Source organism: Eubalaena glacialis, chromosome 7 (genome assembly GCF_028564815.1).
Source record: "Eubalaena glacialis isolate mEubGla1 chromosome 7, mEubGla1.1.hap2.+ XY, whole genome shotgun sequence".
NCBI classification, from domain to species: Eukaryota; Metazoa; Chordata; class Mammalia; order Artiodactyla; family Balaenidae; genus Eubalaena; species Eubalaena glacialis.
In genome coordinates, this window is record NC_083722.1 from 10,584,376 (window position 1) to 10,606,039 (window position 21,664).

General features: G+C 39.8%; 1 protein-coding gene across 1 annotated transcript; it reads right to left on the bottom strand.

Moving 5' to 3' along the window:
* Positions 1-2,485: 2,485 nt before the first annotated feature.
* Positions 2,486-21,314, bottom strand: MCUR1 (mitochondrial calcium uniporter regulator 1). Its single transcript, XM_061195742.1, has 9 exons — positions 20,633-21,314; positions 14,933-15,052; positions 11,691-11,794; positions 11,111-11,212; positions 10,104-10,145; positions 9,210-9,281; positions 5,016-5,069; positions 3,549-3,663; positions 2,486-2,559 (listed from the first exon to the last, which is right to left on the bottom strand). Exons 1-9 carry the CDS (start codon positions 21,312-21,314, stop codon positions 2,504-2,506), a joined length of 1,347 nt encoding a protein of 448 aa, XP_061051725.1. The 3' UTR covers positions 2,486-2,503.
* Between the last annotated feature and the right edge of the window lie 350 nt (positions 21,315-21,664).

Here is a 21,664-nt window from a genome sequence, read left to right on the forward strand (position 1 = left end):
GGCTAATTTCCCCATGTGCTAGACGCAGGGTATCTGGGAATTTTGCCAGGCATCTTCCCCCTTATGAGTGCTAATGCCGAACTTCCTAAAGTGACCTGCATCCTCTAAGCCAGGTGAGCTCAGGAGCCATCACACTGTGTCCAGTCCCAGTCACTTACGTGTTCACAGACGTCTGGGCCCACACCAGGAAGGGTACACTTGTATTTCTGGCTCTTATGCTTTTCAAGTAGAATACATGTGACTAAAGAAAGAGAACATGGTCCTGAACCCTCCCAGCCTCCGTATACGCGTGCAATCCAGGTCACCAAAAGGAGAGTGCACTGCTCCCAAGGCAGGGAAGGTGGGGGGCTGTTCCGTGCTGCAGAGAACTCTGTGGCAAAATCAGTGGTCCAAATTAACTGACAGACTGATGTGGCCCTCATCATCACCAGTAGGAATGTCATCTGGGATACTTCTGACAGAGGACAGAGTCACCCAACTGAAATACTATTTAAAAAATATCTTGTCAGGCTATAAGGTCACTTCACTTTCTGTTTTTAACCTATAAAAGTTATTATTTGCTTTGAAACAGAATTGCATACAGTACTTTTTCCTCTTGGGGATTCTTTTTTTTTGGAGGAGTGTCTGTGCTCCAAGCTCCTTCAAGCTCCTACTAGCCAAAGTTATATTGCAAAGGTGGTCTTAATGGGATGTCATTTATTTTACCCTTTAATACTTAGGGCAATTGTTAAATGTACAGTATTTTCTGGGGCTCCTTCTCTGAAAGGGGAAGAATATATCTATGAAATATTTTATAAGCCAGTTAAGATAATTCTGGATCTAGCTGAAAAAAGATTAAATTATTATTCACTTTGAAACTTACACCACTCATGCCAAAGTACTTGATGTTTACACTTATCCGGAGCTCAGAATCTTTATGCTACACAAATGTTTCGAACAAGGCAAAGACTGACACTTTACAAAGTTTAGAAATGACACCCAAAGGACAGAGGGTAACTTTTCGCCAGTGTGGATGGAACAGTGATGATGGGTACTTGTACCAGTTTGATCCAGAAGTCTCTATGTGGTTTCTCCATTGGACCAGGTGATATGCACACGCGTGCACGTGGAGAAAGACAGGAAGGTGCCATTCAGCGTCATCATTTCTCAAATGCTATTCTCTCTACGTGCAGGTCATTCAAGTAAGATGAGAATGTGCGTCTCCAAAATACCCCCCGTTGTATCTTGGAATTTGTTTTAAATACAGAGGTAAGGTTGGTATGAGAATGTCTTTAACAAGCAAAGAAATCAACCTAGATTAGGATGATACCTGGGCATGAGAGTTATCTAATTTTCAAAGCCTATGACCTGAGCTTGTAATGGGCAAAGGTGTATTCATTAAAGACATTTCTGAAAAGTACGTGCACTATCTACATATCCAGATATTGCTACAGAAGTTACACCTTGTGCCTCCCTTGTACAAAAAGCTGACAAAGACCAGAAGGAAGAAACCCTGTCCCACAGACTGAAGTGGACTTCCATGCCGAGAGCGAGCCTGTTTTCTAGGGAGGCAGTGCCACCCCTGGAGCCTTGTAACAACTCTCACACCAAGAGGGAGGAGAGGAGGAGGGGCCAAGTGGGAGGGGGGAGGGAGGGAGGGAGGGATGGGAGGAAGGGAGGGAGGCAGGGAGGGAGGGAGGCAGGGAGGGAGGGATGGGAGGGAGGGAGGGAGGGATGGGAGGGAGGGAGGGAGGGAGGGAGGGAGGGAGGGAGGGATGGGAGGGAGGGATGGGAGGATGGGAGGGAGGGAGGGAGGGAGGGAGGGAGGGAAGGAGGGAGGGAGAGGAAGTTACCACTCTAGGAGGCTGAGAGAGTCTGCATCCCAATCACAATGCTTCATCAGGCAACAAGATTTTCTAGCTGGAAGGCACACAGAAAATGAACAGAACAATAACTAAGACAATGGAAATTACAAGAAAAAAATCTCTTTTGGGTGTAAAGTACAATGTAGCATGAGGCTACCAACCAACTGGACTTGAAACTCAACCTCTAACACAGGGACCGGCTGGCATTAGGGTATGGGTCAGTAGGTGAAGAGGATTCAGTGCTCTTGGTTTGGTTACAATGATTCTTCAGCACTTAGTAAAGCTCCTGTGCCTTTTAACTGGAGACCCCTAATCCTCGATTAAAACAAAAGATTTAAAATTGTGGAGAGTTATACAAATATTTACTGTTGGTATGTCCCAAAGGTTAGACCAAGTTCACTGGCCCAGCTGAGTGGAGTCTTCTTTGCTTCGTCCACCACCACTCAGAGTTATAAAGTCAACTAAACAGAAAAGATGGAAGAAGCAGTTATGAAATTTCTCATTTCTTTGCCTTGGTTATATGTCCATAATTTGCATAAAATAAATAATATGCATTAAATTAAAAATCAGCATTAAAATTGGAAATGAGAAAAAAAAAGCACAGCAATCTGGTATTTTTAAGGCAAGACAATAAAATGCTCTTTTAAATAGACACTTTATTATATCCACAGACGATAAAATCCCAGAGCTACTGTTAGGCACGTAAATACAGATCCTGTAAGAAAAAAAACAATTGTGCATAGTATTAGTTCTATTAACAATTACTTGCGGGAACATCTTTTTATTAAAAAGCAGACACATATCCACCAAGAAAGTAAAACCAAACCCAAGAAACTTGGCTTGCTCACTGATGTGCCACATCCCATGAAACACCTGCCTATTAAAAAACCCCACATCTGAAACCATCATCTTTAAAGTACAAATGCATCCAATATCCAAGAAAACTTTTCAGTAAAAGTACAGAATCACAAAAATTCTGTGGTCACAAAGTATATGCACATGTAACACATAGGGACACACCCTTTAACTTGATGAGCAAATCCTACTTCTAAATACTATTAGACTTCAAAATATTGATTGATCCAAAATGTTAAATCTGAGTTAAAATAATGGCTAAGTAGTTTTTTTTGGTACATGAATCTTCCTTCCCTCTTTTGGCTCAAAAATTGCAGAAGCAAAATAACCCCTTATAAGGAGTGTCACCTATTGAAGCAGAAAAGATCACAACTCAACTATCTGTAAAATATTCCATCTTGAATGTCATGAAAAATAATTCCAAAAAACTATAGTTCGATGACAGTATCTCATGAAATTTAAGATTCCATCAATAGTAGTAAATAAAATCATGTACTTTACAAAGAAAGAATAAATGCCAATTATTGTATGATATTCCATCTATTGGAAATTGTAAGATGCCTTCCAATTTCAGAGATGTTAAAACATGAAAAAAAAATTGTGTTAGAATCAATCAAATGCAATATCTGTCTTTGACTTAATTTATAAATTTTATTTATTTTGGGAATTCCCTGGCAGTCCAGTGGTTAGGACTCTACGCTTGCACTGCAGAGGGCACATGTTCGATCCCTGGTCAGGGAACTAAGATCCCACACGGCACGTGGCATGGCCAAAAAACTAAAAAAAAATTTTTTTTTGTTTAAATTTATTTTCAGCTTGTTTTAACTATCTAGATACAAAATGGCTTACCTGCTAAATATTTAATATTATCAAGCTTGTGTGACTCAAGCATGGTTTTGAGGCCAGCAACCTCGGTATCTATCTTCCTGTCTGTCTGCGTGATGGCCCGATCTTGCTGGGCGTGCTTTTAAAAGAAAGATTCACAGCGTTAAACCACTTTGGATGCATCCCCTCTGCTGTTAGTCCTAGAGTCCCTTCCCAACAGGATCAGATTAAGGACACCTGGGCTTTAGTCTGAGTTCTACTAGCCTCATGCTGTATTGTATTGGTCAGGGCTGCAGCTATCTCTAGGCCTGTTTCCTTCTGTTTGAGACCAAGAAAAAGGTAACACTGGCCCTGTCTTCACATAAGCTGTTTAGAGAATCAAGTGTGATAACTGATGGAGGGAAGCTTTTTAAATTATAGACTGCTCTGCAAATAAGATTAAGATTATGAAGCTGGTCTGTTCTCAATGGCAATGACTATGCCTCATCCTTCTGAATTCCTCTTAGTGAAAGGTATACAGAAAGTGCTTTAACAAAATGAATGGAATCTTAGGTAATCTAAAAGCAACAGCGCTTGCCTTGATGCTATTCCTATACACATTTTTAAAAAGTTTTCTTCCTTTATAGTTCGAATGCCAAGTGTTTTATTAGTATGAGGCTTGGCTATACCAAGGACCTATATGCGTTCTTTCCCAAATATAATAGTTAAATCAGATACACAATTAACTCCCAAAGGGTGGTAAGTTTGGCTGATGTTATAAAGGGTTTGTAACATTTCATTAATGCATAAAAGCATTGGAAATACTTCATTAAAAGTCCTAGGGCAAGTTAAGTAGTTCCCTGTGGCGAATAATTCAGGTAATGAATATGGAAATAAATGCCTGGATGAGTAAAATATTCCAGAGGAATAGTTCAGTATTCTCTCATGGAAGTCTCTTGCAGGTTTCAGAGGTCCCAGGTAATACAGGATGGAAAATAAGTTATGCATGCCATAAGCTAAAAATGTAATAAAACATCTCCATTCCTTATTCTTCTTCAATCGCTGAGATTTAAAGTTCCATTAAGATAATTAAGTATTTTGTGTACCAAAAAATCCTGATATTCCACTTCTCGGTATATATACCCCAAAGAATTGAAAACAGGAACTCCAATAGATATCTGTATGCCCATGTTCATAGTATTATTCACAATGGCCACAAGGATAATCAAAATGTACTACATCCATACAATGGAATATTATTTAGCCTTAAAGAGGAAGGAAATTCTGACATACACTACAACATGGAGGAATCTTGAGGACATTATGCTAAGTGAAATAAGCCAGTCACAAAAGGACAAATACTGTATGATTCCACTTACATGAGGGACCTAGAATAGTCAGATTCATAAACAGAAAATAGAATGGTGGCAGCCAGGGGAGGAAGAAAGGAGGGGATGGTGCTTCAAGGGTAGAGTTTCAGTTCTGCAAGATGAAAAGTGAATCTTTTCTTACCAATGATACCACTTCTGTTTTTATTTCCAGCAGCTTCCTTTCGTTTAATGAATACTGAAACAAACACGTAACATAGGTCAGATTCTGATTTATTCCTCTCTCTCTCCTCCTCCTCCTCTGGTGCCTTAAATATTCTGGTCTCAGTAATTCCAAGAATATGTACCACCAGAAGCCACCCCTAGGGTAAAGTAGCCTACTTGCCTTCTCCTTTTGATCTGTGTTTCGGGGTTCCTTATTTATATTCACTCATCGCTCCAACATCTGGATTCCCTTTTGTCATCCTCCACCACCCTCTGCTGGTTTTCTCTTTTCATCTCTTCGCTGGGATGTCTCTAGGTCCCTCCCACTATTATAACAGCATTCCCTGGGACCAATTTAGATGGACATATGCTTTTTGGCTTTGAGAGGGTTGAAAAAAGTGGGGTAACAATTCAATTTAGGAGCTATCCCATTGTAACCACAAACAAAATTGGTCACTATTTGAGGCTTAGACAGAAGAGAGAAAAGATATAAAGTTGGGGAAAAAATAGTTTCAAGGAATATTATTCTGTGACATAGATGTTGCCTTGTGATTATAAAACACTATGTAAATATACAGATACAAGAAATACACTAAACCATCACATGTTGGTTTTAATTGAAAAAAACAACAAACAAACCCACATGGGCATTGTCACAATCCAGTGTTACTAAGGGAACTGACTAGTTCTACCCAGAATTAAAATGGTATCTTGCCTTTGGCTATTAATATCTGTGCAAAGATATTGTGCAATTTTGTTGACACTGAGACCAAAATCAGACACATTTCCTTAGTGGTGGGCGTTAGGATTTAACTGAGCAAATGAAAATCTATAATTTAAATGAAGAATTAAAAAACTTCAATAAATTAACATTGTTATAGGGGAAAAAATTAATGGTTTTGAAGTATCTAGAAACTTTCTAGCTATACAGTGTTCCCCTGTGACTACCAAGGGGATAAAGTATAGAAACAGCATTGCTTAGGAGTAAAAAAAAGAAAAAAACCCAAAACCCCAAACCAAGAACTAGTTGCAGGACCAAAGAATGCTCAACTCCAGGGGGAGAGAAAGGGAGAGAGAGGGAGAGAGAGGGAGAGAGAGGGAGAGAGAGAGAGAGAGAGAGAGAGGGAGAGGGAGAGGGAGAGGGAGAGAGAGAGAGCGTGCGAGCGAGCTATGCGCCAGATCACCACCAGAGGGCAGGGTGGAATGGGATTTTTCTGCACTCCTTAAAACTCCAGTTTTCACTAAGTCAATATTGACTCAACCACAAGAGAAAAGAAAAACCTAAGTCTTGATATTGCCATGATTTTTTTTTTAAACATCTTTATTGGAGTATAATTGCTTTACAATGTTGTGTTAGTTTCTGCTGTACACCAAAGTGAATCAGCTATACATACACATATATCCCCATATCCCCTCCCTCTTGCGTCTCCCTCCCACCCTCCCTATCCCACCCCTCTAGGTGGTCACAAAGCACGGAGCTGATCTCCCTGTGCTATGCGGCTGCTTCCCACTAGCTATCTATTTGACATTTGGTAGTGTATGTATGTCCATGCCACTCTCTCACTTCGTCCCAGCTCACCCTTCCCTGTCCCCGTGTCCTCAAGTCCACTCTCTACGTCTGCGTCTTTAGTCTTGTCTTGCCCCTAGGTTCTTCAGAACCATTTTTTTTTCTTTAGATTCCATATATATGTGTTAGCATATGGTATTTGTTTTTCTCTTTCTGACTTACTTCACTCTGTATGACAGACTGCCATGATTTTTAAAATAACATCTATATGGCTCCATCTCCCTGCACCCCAAAGCAGTTTACAGGCTACACTGCTTTTGAAACTGGCTGTAAATATCACCACAGTTAATTTTGTTGAAACAGTATTATAACTTTATTAAACAAGAGAATGAGAGGTTTGAATAGCTTATCTTCCTCAGTGCAGTTAAATTCATGCCAGTTGCATACTAATATACTACTGCCCTGCACTTCAGAGTAATCTGAATTTAGGGTTACCAAGAACGACTTCTCAGGTAGGTTAGTAAGTCACATAAACTCACTGGCTTTAATCCATGTTCACATCCCCTATCTCCCAATCTCCTATATGAAGTTCTTCCTGGCTCGGTTGGCTACAGGCATCTTCCTAAATCAAGTGAATAAGGAGTTCCTGCTAAGTCTACAACCCTAAGGACAAAGGTAACCAAAAGAGTTCTTCCTCTTCTAGATACTAGTCATATGCTAGTGATCATTACATATTTTAGTAATACTAAGTGATTTAATCTTCAAGGTTAAAAGTGTTTCAAGACTAGAAAGACAGGTAACATGGACATAATAATTATTCTGTATAACAAAGCTCAACTTAACTCTTGAAATCCAGAGGCATTTCCAAAATACAGTTAAGTACTTGTTTGAATTTCAATATTAGCTTCATTTATCATTGTAGCACATTTTGGTTAAAAGTAAATTGTGAAAAATGAGGAGACAATGAACAACTGTGAATACTCAGTTTCTGCATGTGCATCCAGTTCTTTGTTACTAAAAAATGCTGTATATGCCCTATTTCTGCTTATGCTGAGAATAAAAAAGGTATCTAACTAATAAATAAATAAATTCAAATACAGCCTGAACAAGACAGACGGGTTAAAAGTCACTAGAGGCAACCCAACACATATAAAACATCCAACTCATTGTACCCCATGTTCATTGCAGCATTACTTACAATAGCCAAAACGTGGGAGGAACCTAAGTGTCCATCGATGGATGAATGAATAAAGAAAACGTAGTGCGTATATATATGCGATGGAGTATTACTCAGTCATAATAAAAAAAAAATCTTGCCATTTGCAAGAACACGGATGGACCTGGAGGGTATTATGCTCAGTGAACTAAGTCAGACAGGGAAAGACAAATGCCATATGATCTCACTTATATTTGGAATCTAAAAAAACCCAAAAAAACCCGAGTTCACAGATACAGAGAACAGATTGGTGGCTGCCAGAGGTGGGCAGGGAGGGGGGGGTGGGTGAAATGGGAGAAGGGGGGTCAAAGAATACAAACGTCCAGTTACAGAATAACTGCGTTCTGGGGATGTAATGTACAGCATGGTGCCTCGAGTTAATAATACTGTATTGTACCACTGAAAGTTTCTAAGAGAGGGGATCTTAAAAGTTCTCATCATAAGAAAAAAAGTTTTGTAACTATGTGCGGTGATGGATGTTAACTAGACTTACTGTGGTGATCATTTCACAATATATAAAAATATTGAATCATTACACTGTACACCTGAAATGTAATGTCATATGTCAATTATATCTCATTAAAATTAAAAAATTTAAAACAAGAAGTTACTGTGAAAGCTCTGAGGGAAAAACATTGTATTTATATGTATTACCTTTGAAATGCACATAAACGGGCATTTCAAAGGGCAGCGGAGCAATATTTCCACAGTTTTCTTAGGTCCTGGGCATGGATCCCACAAGTTGTTGTACAGACTATATATATATATATATGTGTGTGTATATATATGTGTGTGTGTATATATATATATATATATATATATATATATATATATATATATCTCCCACTTATTTGCAACCCACATTTTGTGATATCTTTTTGGTAACAAATATATAGCACTACTTTCCCTAACAGAAAATTTCAATTTAATATAACTTCAAGAATCATTCAGAATTTGCACTTCAAAATAATGCAATAAAGTAATGAAGATTTCTCTATTAAAAAAAAACTATATGGAAATATTTTTTAAATCTTGAATTTTTAACATAGAATTTAATGTTATTTAATATTAATAATTTAATATTATTCAAATCAGATAATCAGCTTAACTTTTGAAAAATCAGGACCAGAAGAGGTTTAAGTCAATATCAAATAGATCAAGATCGAATTTAATTTCTTTATTCATGCCTAAGTGACACATAATTTAGTATCTCTGAAACATACAAGATTTAAACTTGATTTGACCAAGATTTTAATTTTAATGTTACTTTTGAAAGCATCAAATTTAAGCCTTAATTCAAAATATAGTCAAAATAAAGAAAAAAACTGTCTAACAATGATATACAGGTAAATATTTAACAGCACTTGTGAACGGTATGTAAACAGACTTGGCCAAATGTTCCACCCTGCAAAGAAATTAATTCATACTATATTCTTAGTAAACAAACATACCAATTCTTTTACTCTGCTCTTTTCTAGATTGAAATCTAATTTGGTATCTGTTCGGACTTTGATCACTTCATCCTAGTGGGAGGGCAAACAACAAAGAAAGAAAGAAAGAAATCCAAAGTAAGAGACCCAAACTCTGTGAGGGTGTGAGCCTTACCTGCTGCTTCCACTGCACCCCCCGAAGGGGCTAAGGGAAAGGGCCGGGCCGGGGGCGCACAGAGAAATGGAGCTGGAGACTAGCGAGGTCAGGAGACTCTGGCTAAGCGACGTCCGCAGTCAGCCCTGCTGGGACTTCCCAATTACACATACAAATAATCCCCTTTTACGTTTAAGTCAGTCTAGAGTGGGTTATTGTTGCTTTAACCTCAAGATTCCCAATGCAATCACCTTGTGAAATTTATGAATCAAGCTGTTCCTTGGACAACTTTGGAAAGCAGAGATGGACTCAAAGAAATAAAATATTAAATTCTGGTTTAAGTAAAGTCTTCCTTCTGACACTCATCAAAACCTTTTCTTAACATCAATGTCCTTTCCACTTAAAAAAAATCAAACAGCTAGCACAGTCAGCCGTTTAAAATCACATGCAATTCTCTAAAGACATTCTCTCCTAAGATAATCTAAGGGTTCCAGGTGGCTACTTTAGAAAATCTTTTATTTAAAAATGACTTCATTCCTTCTAGATCACAATTTTCTTAATGAATTTGGTTACAGACATCAGTAACTTATTCATTGGCTATGTTCTTGGTTAAATCTTCCAATGTGTACTTTCGAGACACATCACACAAATATTTAACATAGAATTAAGCTTTTAAGAACATATAAGTATTTCGGACATTATGTTTATTACTAAGCTTATGTAATTATAAACAAGCAAGCAAACAGGAATGAAGATCTTACCATTACTTGCTGTTTTAACCGATGTAGTTCAAGTTTTATTTTCTAAAAACACATTAACAAGAAATGTCAAGGATATATTTAGAAGATAAGAAAAACATAATAAACAACTATTAGAACATGTATTTATGAACAAGTTCTTTCCTCATTCAACACAAATTTGGCCACGTTCAGAATACAACCATAATTGAACAGTCTCAGTGGCAGAAATGACTGTTGTGCCAGGATGGTACTACAATCATGGTGTGTCTTGAGATACGTCTTAATCCATCTTGAAGGCCACATAAAATTAGTAACACAACTGTTTTCAATATATTCATCTCCCTTCAGAAGCCCTGCTTTAATTCCTCCTTCAATTTTTCTTTTAACTAATTCTGCCCTCAAATAACTGACTTCAAGACAACTTTGACAGTTTCACAGTTTACCTTTTTCTAGCAAAAGCAGGATCTTTTGCTAGGCGGTTTTTTATAAGAGTAAGACCAACAGATAATAAATGAACTTCCTTCATGGGACTTTAAATAGGGCTGAAAATAAAGGAAGACACGAAGACAGCACTTATTTAAACGCTGATCCCAAACGCCACACTTTAAGAAATGAAGTGATATTTTACAGCAGCACTTATTCATAATAACCTCAAACTGGAAACAACTCTAATATACATCGCAGTAGAATAATGTGGCATATTCCTATAATACTATAAACAATGAAAAAGAACGACCTATCACTGCAAGACACGCTGTGATTCCATCCGATAAAGTTCTGGAACAGCCAAACCACTCAATAGCCATGTTAGCCAGGATAATGGTTTCCGCTGTGGGAGGAGTGACCAGAAGGGGGCGTCAGCAGCACTTCTGGGGCACTGGTCACGGTCTATTTCTTGATTTGACTGATAGTCTATGCTGAAAATTCATCGAGACATACACGTGTTTGTACACTTTTGTGTATGTATATCATATCTCAATGTCTTAATATAAAGCATTTGATAAATATGAGTGGTTCTTTAGTTTTACCTCATTTTCTGATCTGAGGGCTGAAAATTCACTCTTCTCCAAAATAATCATATCTTTTTTCACATTAGCAATCTGAGACATTATTTCCTGAAGAGTGATCTCCTGGGAAAAGAAAAACAAAACATGTAACCTAGTCTGGCCTAGGAAGTCCACCTCCTACTGTCTCTACCCAGTATCATCTTATTGAGAAACTAGAAGGACATGGGAACAAAGAAAGAGGTTCAGCAAGGTCCTCCTCTGTCTGAAAATGAGAAAAGAATATGAACTCATTTCCAGTATCGGCATCAAGTGAATCACAGTTAAAAGGGTGGCAGTCAGAAGACCAGCTGCTATAATTCTAGCCACGTCTCCATTTATTAAAGCATGGTGACTAGAATAGTCAGTTTTCAAACATAGTGATTCTATAACAGCTGACTAAATAGCTTTGAATAAATATTTTTTATGCCACTGTAGCCATCTGTCTCTCGTTTATGTTAAAATTACTATATGCTTTTCAACAGAATATTATCCCCAAACATATATTACAAATAATACCCCATCATTAGATTTCAAATTTGCTCAAGTGCCCCAGCAAAGTTACCTGCTGCATCTTGGTGACCATATCTTTGTAGACGATATCCATGTTGGCCTCCATGATCTTGACTAAGGCAGAGACAATGATTTCTGCCTGTTGAGTAGTAAACCCTAGGCAAACACACAAAGACAGTCACTCAGGAGACTCTAGTTGCCAGAATAAAAAAATCCTTCACAGAAAAGGGAGAGAATGCAAACTTACACATGCAGGTGGATGTCTGAATTCAGAAGCAGGTGGAAAGCCTAGTGTAGCAGGAAGGTAGAGTCTAGCCACAGGCTGTGATGTGTCTGTCACTTGGAACAAGTAGGACACATCGGAGTGTTTCCTCGTGTAAAATGAGGGGTTGGGATGACTGAGCTCTGACGTCCCTCCTAGCCATCAAAAACCATGTTTTCAAAAAGAGAATGCCTAATGACACAGGGGATGCCTGCAGTGCAGGGTCAAGTGAAAAGATGCAAGACTCAAAATTATAGAAACAATTTATTTCTTCTGTAATTTAACAAAGATTCTAGGTAATTGGTGTTGTCTAAATTTTCTACAATGGATGTGACTTCCTTAATTTCAAAATGTATATGTTAGTAAAAAATAATTTACTTAAGTAGAGAAAGCTTATTTATTTTATTTCCAGCACAAATCGGTCAAAGCAGTGGCTATATAAATAATAATTCAGCTGTTAATTTACTTAATGTTAAAAGACAAAATTGGCTCTTATATTTTTCTTCCATAATTTTCCTCAATCACGAGTGAGGGGGGCTCAAACTGGAAAAAATATATTCTTTTATACTCAATAAATGCTGCTGAACTGAATTACTCAACTCAGCAGTGCTACTGTTTTTAATAAAGACTCAACTCAGCAGTGCTGATTTTAATAACTTCAGGTAGTAACATATTTCACATTGAAAATTCTAATTAAAATGCTTAATTTTAAATGCTTAAGATGCATAAGTCCCTGGAATACAATTCTTTCTGTTAAATACTTCCAGCTATAAGAACTTCAGAAGAATTTACTGATTCTTGTAATTAATCCATGGCATATTTGTTTGGATAAAGTTATAACTGATTCAATTTGGATGAGATTAAGCATTTTTTATAATCAAAAAAAACAAAGCAACAAATTTAAAGGAGACAGAAAGACCTCCAAAGACCTACTCTTTTCACTTTATTCAAAATCCTTTAATTTTCAACGTGTGGGTCATGAACAGCTAGGAAAAAATCACCCATATGTGAACACTGTTTAACTCTGGTACTGGGATTCAGAGTAGTTTTTCTTGTTTCTTTTCTGTCTCCCTAATTTTTAAAAAATGAACATGTCTTTTGAAAATTTTAAAACTTATTAATAAGAGTTCATAGTTAAACATAATTAGGTTTGGGAATTATGAAGAAAAGAAAGAGGGAGACCAAAGAGAACTTACGCTGATAAGAAAAGAAACTTTAAAGACTTATAATTTAGAACCACCTATAGGAGGAGAAAGGATAAGAAAAGGAGAAGCCTGAAAACCTCCTGGGTTGCCACATGCAAATTAATTTTTTGTAGGAGTGAGAGAATGCGACAGAATCAGGGCTAGTGAGATTACAGACACAGAGAAAGTTTTGTAAATCAGGAGACATAACTCTGGAGAGAAAAAGGGATAAAGGATGGAACATTTCTTGAGGGGTCCTTCCTGGCCTTATCCTAACCCAGCCATCGCAGACACCCATCATTCATGTAAGCACCTTCACACCCTACATCCAGTGGGGTCTTCACATCACTGGTCTTGAAATATGCAAATATTCATGGGCCAGGGTTTGAAAATCAAGAAAAGCAGGCAGTACATATACTGAAACATCACATTTTAAACATTCAACATCTGCTATTTTTAATTTGTCAAAAATAAATAAATAAATGGATTTTGAAAGCAGGGGAGGGGAAACAAATACCACCTCTCACTGGGAAACAGGATTTGGGACCACTGCAGCTACCTGGCCATAGTTACGCTTAACTAAATTAATGATGTTCCTTTAATATCATCAAACATCTAGTGTATGTTGAGATGCCCCTATTATCTCTAAGATGTCTTTTTACAATTGGTTACTTTGAATACAAGAACACAGGTCCATCAAAAAGAAAAAAGAAAAAGAAACAGAAAGAAAGAAAAAGTAGAAAGACTTCTGCTTAACAAGATAATTTTAGATGCCCCTCTTCTCACTTTTACTTTTCTTTTTTAAATTCTGAGCTGAAAGAAGTCTTGGTGAAAAAGGCCAACTGTTTCAAGTTTGAGAAGAAAAGCTGTAAAAATTATCACAGAGCATGTGACAGTTTTCCCAAAGTGCATTCAAGTACATTACTTAATACTCAAAGGGCTCTTTGGAATTCTTATTACGCCCACGCTACCAAGGGGGAAATGGGAACTGAAAAGGCAGAAAGGACTGTGAGACCACGCAGCTGGAACGCGGCAGAGCTCGAACCCAGAGCTGCTAACTGTCCCACATAAGCACACAAAGATCCACCCCAACACGGTGTCCTGCACACGTAAAGCACGTCTACACAGGGCAGTTTTTCAGATATGAACACACACAACAGGATGAATAACTATACAATAAAGTCAAAACACAGATTTATTTCAGATATAAGCCATGATATCTGAGATTCTGATTTTGAGAATATATGTGTCACAGTAGAGAGAATTATAATGTGTATTAAATTGTATATTTGTCTAGATAAGATTAAATATGAGAATGCTACCTATATACTAAGTGCACTTTCAATAACTGTCATACATGTCAGAGCAATCTTTTACATTAGTTAACTCAACCGCAGTAAGAGAAAATTTTTAAAAAAATCACAAGTTGAAATTATCAATAATTGTTGCTCAGTAACATTTTAATTTCATAAAAATTTTAAAGCACACAAGATGCTCAGGAATAAAACTATCACTTTTGTGCTTAGACAGCTGTCATAGGAATCGTTCCTGAGTTTTGCTGGCTTATGTCTAATTTTTCACCTATAACACCATACTTCCAGAGTAATGTTATAAACATACGCTCCACTTGGACAAAGAGAATATGTGGGAGAAAAGTCTCAATTGTACTGATGAAGCAAAAATGTCCTTAAACAAAAAACAAGGACTTAAAAAATGGAGACTGACCAAAAGATTACCTACAGACTAAAAAGTCAAAGAGAAATATGAGAAATTCGATAAGATCATAAGGGAAGTCCTAATTTATAGTGTTTTTCTATGGCACTGAGTAACCAAATGAGAGAGGATTACCATTTTCTTCGAGTAAACACACTAAGGCATGGGTGTCAAAGTAGAGCTTCCTACTCCGAGAAGAGGTGAAATCTCTCCTTTTGCTCTCCAGATGCAGGCTCCCAGCACAGACGCTCAGCTCTAGAATGGAAAGGACAATACGGTTCAAAACAGGTGGATGGTAAACAGGTGGATGTTTGATGGTAAACAAAAGCAACTCAGCACCATGAAAAAACAGGGCATACCTCAAAAGTCTATCTGGTTTTTTACAACAGCTTTATTGAGACATAACTTAGATACATATGATTCACCCATTTCAAATGTATACTCCAATTGTTTTCAGTATATTTACAGTGCTGTGCAACCATCCCACAATCAACTTCAGAACATTTTCATGATCCCCAAAGAAATCCTATACCCTCTAGCTATGCTCTAGCTATCACCCCCTCATCTTCCTACTCCCCCCCAGCAATCACTTACCTATATTCTGTCTCTATGAATTTGCCTACTCTGGACATTTCATTTGAATAGAATCATTAGGATATGTGATATTTTGTGACTGGTTTCTTTTACATACAGTGATATTTTCAAGGCTCACCCACCGTGTAGTATGTCAGCATCTTATTTCCTTTTATTGCCAAATAATATTTCATTGTATAGATATGCCAATTTTTTTTTTTTACCTCGTCATCAGTTGAACGACTAACTGTATGAGGGTTCCAATTTCTCCCCATCCTCAACATTGTTATTATCTGTCTTTTTTATTATAATTATCCTATTGGGTGTAAAGTGGTATCTCATTGTAGTTTTGATTTGCATTTCCCTGATGGTTAATGATGTACATCTTTTCATGCACTTACTGGCCATTTGTATATCTTCTTTGGAGAAATATCCATTCAGACCCTTTGCCCATTTAAAAAATTTGGGTTTTCTTTTTATTACTGAATTAAGAGCATTCTTTATATATTTTAGATACACGTTCCTTATCATATGTATGATCTGCAAATATTCCCATTCTGTGGGTTGGCTTTTACTTTCTTGATGGTGCCTTTTGAAGCACAAAACTTTTAAATTTTAATTAAGCCCAATTTATCTTTTTCTTTTGTTCCTTATGCTTTTGGTGTCATATCTAAGAAACCACTGGCTGATCTGAGCACACAGAGATTTACATCTGTTTTCTCCTAAGAGTTTTGCAGTTTTAGGTCTCACATTTAGGTCTTTGATCCTTTTGAGTTGATTTCTGTATATGGTGTGGGATAGGGGTTCAGCTTCATCCTTTTGCATGTGGAGGTCCAATTGTCCCAGCACTATTTTCTCCCTTAAATTGTCTTGTGACTCTCATCAAAAATCAACTGACTATAAGTGGGAGGATTTATCTGTGGATTCTCCATTCTATTCCATTCATTTATATGTCTGCCCTTCTGCAGTGCCACATTTTCTTGATTACTTGTAACTCTGTAGTAAGTTTTGACATCAGGAAGTGAGTCCTCCAACTTTGTTCTTTTTCAAGATTGTTTTGGCTATTCTGAGTCCCTTGCATTTCCATATGAATTTTAGGATCAGTTTATCAATTTCTGCAAAGAAGCCACCTGAAACTTTGATAGAGATTGTGTTAAATCTGTAGGTCAATTTGGGGGAGTACTGCCATCTTAACAATACTAAATTCTTCCAACCATGAACATGGGATGTCTCTCCATTTATTTAGGTCTTTAATTTCTTTAATAATGTTATATGTAGGTTTCAGAGTATAACTTTTGTGTTTTTGGGTGAAATTTAAGTATTTTATTCCTTTTGATGCTACTGTAAAGGGACTTGTTTTTTAGATTTTTCGTTGCTAGTATATAGAAATACAACCGATTTTTGTTTTTGTACAATTTGTATATTGATCTTGTATCCTGCAATCTTGCTAAATTTGTTTATAAGCTTTAATAGTTTTTTTAGTGAATTCCTTAGAGTTTTCTATGTACCAGGTCATGTCATCTGTGAACAGTGATAATTTACTTCTTTTACAATCTGGATGCCTTTTCATTTTCTTGCCCAACTGATCCGGCTAGAACTTCTAGTAGAGTGTTGAACAGAATGGTGACAGCAGACATCCTTGCTCCGGACTTTGGAGGGAAAACACTCCTTCTTTCACCATTAAGTATGATGGTAGCTGTGGGTATTTCAGATGCCCTTTATCAGGTGAGGCGGGTCCTTTCTGTTCCAAACTTGTCAAGTGTTCTTTAACACGAAGAGGTATGGAATTCTGTCAAATTCTTTGTCTTTTGCGATGATCATGTGGTTTCTCTCCTGTATGTTGTGGATATGGTGTACTACATGAATAGATTTTCAGATGTTAAGTGAACCTGCTATTCCTGAGACAGAATCCCACGTCATGGTGTATACTCCTTTTTACATATTGCTGGATTTGGTTTGCTAGTGTTTTCATAAAGATATTGGTCTGTAGTTTTCTTTCCTTGTCTTTGCAAAAGCCTACCTTTGGAGAGATGTGTTCTAACAATTTATATATTACCTTTGCTATGGATTTCTGTGCATTTAACCACAGATCCAACCTGTTTTGTAAACCTGTTTCAAGGTGCTCATTTGAAGGAGGTAGTATAGTAATGGTTTCCTGGCTTTTGTATTCCACAAGCCACAAAAAACAGCTTTAAAAAAACATAGAACAACTGCAATGCGAACTTGTAATTTTGTCAAGAAAGGACATTTAAACATAACAGCTCCTTACAATCACACTAAAAAAGACATTTTGACAGAAAAAGAAAAAAGAAAAGGAGAGATGGACAATATAAAATTAAAAAATCTTTCATTTAAATGTAATAAACATAGCTATATAAAAATCTTGCTTCATACTTGTTCTTACTTCTCCATGATGCCAGGTGTTGTAGAAGAGTGGGAGAGGACAGAATAGTCATCTACTAACTCAAAGTTCAAAGGTTTTCTCAGTAGCTGCCCTAAATGACCAGAAAAATACTTCAGCTAATCAACTCTTATTCTCAACCCCTAAACACTCAAAGGAAATTCCAAGTAAGCAAAAAATGTGACATGGACAGGACCCTACAGATCTGCTGCTTTTCTGTAAGATGATAGCAGTGGTTCCCAAATTACTAGCAATGTGGAAAGAGTGGGGTGGCTGTGGTCACAGTCTGCACCAAGGTAAGTACCAGAGAGCCAGGAATCACTCTGTACCAAACATGGTTTGCAGACTGACAAAATATAAAATGCAACAACTCGTGTATGCATGTGTGTGTTTAATGGTTTAAAAAGAGGTGGGCGGGATGGTGCTTAGATTCAAAGAAGCACTAGCCTATAGTGTAAGGCCCTTGGCAAGGCATACAAAGCCTGTCCTAATTTAGCCACTTATCCTTTCAGCTTTTGTTCTGACCACCTAAACTATTCTGTTTCCTGCACGTGCAGACCTTGCTACTCCATCCTTAAGCTTGGCTTGCTCCCCATTCTCAACTGGTAAATTACAAGCATCCTTTTTACCCTTCCTCATCTAATGTGACAACGTGCTAAGCAACCATTATGTTCCGGGCAGGGCATTACGCTACCCTGTAAGGTTCTCTCTGCTACCTCCTCCCAGGTCAGGGAGCAACCTTTATTGCTTCCTTATCTGTGTTGAGAACACAGTACAGATAGCTCTACCACAGCACTTATGTTTATTCCCATGTCTGTATATTAGTCCAAGCTCCCCAGGAGCGGCCAGTCAGTTATTTTTGTGTCACTAGGAGAGGGCCTGGTATACTGCAGGCCAGAAATAACTTAAAAGAAAATTCAACTGTATGAATTCTAAGATCCAAATAAGAAAGTTTGAGATGAACTCCTTTCTGCTCTTCACCTATGGTCTTTCCTTTTCACGTAAGTGAGCTCACTTAAATCTGGCACCTCTTTTTTCATCCTTTATCTCCAGCCCTGGGCAAAAACTGGCCTCCATGAGAAGAGACCCTGACACAGAACAGCCCGAGCTGGATGGCAGATAAATGAATGAATGAATGATTGCACCTCTTACAGGGCTCTTTACAAGCCACCCTGCTCACTTCAGAACCGTGCTGGACTGTCCCGTGGGTCAGGGAGCTTGAAAACATTTGGGTCTAGAACTGGCTTGTGAAAAGTGACGGGATTATTCTAGTCCCAAATTCCTTTTTTCTAATAACAATAATCATTCATGTGATTTAAAACAAAACTGCAAGCTTATTTCAAAGATATATTGCGGGCTGAAAAAAGGAGAAAGGGCCTAGTCACTTGCCGCTTGGCCCTCCAACTCTGGCTGATGGAGGGTGAATTCCGTCTTGCCTCTATCATAGGGCAGCACCTGGGGACACAGCAGTACTCTGGCACTGGGAACACCTCTGACTCACTTTTCCTCCTTTATTGTGACAACGAAACGAGGCCCAAGAACTATGAATTCCCACTAATAACCGGGAAACACGTAAAGAGAGCTATGTTAAAGTGTAATATGTAATTCTCCTTTGGGGGGACCTTCAGCATATCAAAAGGATATGAAAACACACATACAAAAGAAGCCCAAAGTTAGCCCTGGACAGAGGAGGAAACTGAGCACAAATTTCCTATTCATAAACGTCCTTAAGTCTAAGTAGCTCTACTGAGAACCTTGGACACCAAACAGACCACTAGGCTGAAGACAAAGGGACAAAATTCTCATTAGCTGATGAAATTATGAGAGAAAACCAAATCACAAATTACCAGTTTGTCAAAAAAAGAGCAACAAAAGGCAAAGTACAGAAATAAAGACTCACAGGTACTGCAAGACACTGACAGAGTTCAACACTCATTTCCCAGCCTCTATACATAAAGCTGCTTTCACTCTTTGCACTACCAGTTTCTCCCCCAGCCAAAGGTATTCTTAAATTTTAGATGCAACTAACATTTACCGAGCATTTCTGCTGAGAAAAACGTTTTTTTAAATAGCCATCAGTGTAGTTACTGATAGCCACTGATGGATATGCATAGACTATCCAAAGTTAGATTTTTGCCAAGTTTGCTAATTAATAACGATTCTCCCAGATGATTTTTTAATCGGCAATTTGCAATCTAGTAAACTGAGTCTAATCTCATGCAGGCCGTGACTGCTCTCACCTCCTTAAAGTATTTAATGAAATGCCAACTTCTCAATGAAACAAACTTATTCCGAGGACGCCATTTAAATTAGCAACTGAAGGCCCACTCCACCTCCTAACCTTTACCCCTTCTATTTTTTCCGACAGCATTTATCAGATGTTATTATATATGTAAATATATTAATCTCCTCTGCTACAATTAAGCGCCAAGAAGGAAAAGAGTTTGTTGACTGATAACCATCCCGAGTTCCCAGAAAAGTGCCAGGGCGAGTAACGAACCCACGAGAGTCTGCAATTAAATTGTGAAACAATCCCTTCATCTCCCAGAGCTTCGAGCCTCAACTCGCCAGCTTCCTGCACACCCGTTCACCCGCGCCCCCAAACGCTGCGCACCTGACAAAACGGCTCTACAAACGCGCGTGCGCTTTGCCCGCACGCAAGGCCCCCACCCCGCCGCAGCCCATCACGATTTGCGCCAGACACCTGGTGCTCGCATTCCGAATAATTCGGGTCTTTTCACCCGAGGAAGCCCAGGTTTGCGTGGCCCAGAGGGCGGAACCAGACAGACCTTCATCCCCACGCCCGGAGGAGCCCGGCGACCTCGGCTGACCCGCCCAGCTCCCGCCGCCCCGGCCCTCACCTCTCCTGGAGGAAGCGAGGGCGGCCACCTGGCCGAGGCACAGGTGGAGCGCGCCCGCCGCACAGGCGACGCCCGGGGCCAGGCCCGGCTGGCACCTCCTCGCGCCGCCGCGCCCCGCCGGGGCAGCCGAGGGCCCGGCGCGCGAGCGCTCCCAGTCCGCCAGCGGCCGGCGCGGGGTGGCAGCGGCCAGGCGCGGGGAGGGCAGCAGCAGGAGGAGGAGCAGCGGGGAGGCACGTGACGCGCCGCCGCGGGCTCCCGGGGCGCTGGGACGCAGCGCTCCCAGACCGCCGAGGAGCCCGGGCGGGAGGCGGCGCGTGGGGACGCCGCGGCTTCCGGGGCCTCCACCGCGGCCGGCGGCCAGGGAGAGCAGAAGCCGCCGGCGGCGCTTCGGCCTCTCGTTCGCGACGGAGCCGCAGTCCATCCCCGACACGGTCACTGGCCCGCGAACGTGCTCATGCCGGTCACGCGCGGCCCCAGCCAGACACCAACGGCACGAGCGAGGGTGGGCGGTGGCGCCGAGCCTGCGCTTTCCTGCCGGACGGGCGGGGCTCCGGACGTTCTCCGGGGGCGGAGCTGAGCGGCTAGGCGGGGCTCCGGGCTCGCGCCGGGGGCGGGGCTGGGCTCCCGGTGCGCGCTGGGGGAGGGGCTGGGTGGCGGGCGCCCGGGGCGGGACAGAGCACATCCCGCGGAGCAGGCACCCCGGGAGAGGCGAGTCCGGTCCAGAGCGAACCCCCGGCCCGCTCGGTGTAGGCGACTGGGAAGACCAGAAGGTGGGTGTGGGCCCTCTCGGAACTGGAATGAGCTCGGCGCTGCCACGATTTGCATATTTATAAGGACATACACGGATGTCCTTATAAAGACATAGTTACTCTGGCGCCCTTCAGAAGCCCATGAAAAGTCCGTGCACCACCGGGCTGCCTTGGGTTTTCCAGACTTGCCCCGTCCGAAGTCCCCCAATGTGTTAGCGCTGGGGTGCATTTTAAGGAATTATTAACAGGGCCGATGGAACAGCGCTTACATAGTCCACACATT

Excerpts from the sequence above, each read along its gene's own strand:
- MCUR1 (XM_061195742.1), bottom strand. The coding sequence starts at position 21,314 with ATGTGCTCTGTCCCGCCCCGGGCGCCCGCCACCCAGCCCCTCCCCCAG. Across the intron at positions 11,795-14,932 it reads GTGTTTACTCGAAGAAAATG|GGTTTACTACTCAACAGGCA; the intron begins GTAATCCTCTCT and ends GTGTTTGCCTAG. Across the intron at positions 9,282-10,103 it reads GGTTAAAACAGCAAGTAATG|GATGAAGTGATCAAAGTCCG; the intron begins GTAAGATCTTCA and ends CCCTCCCACTAG.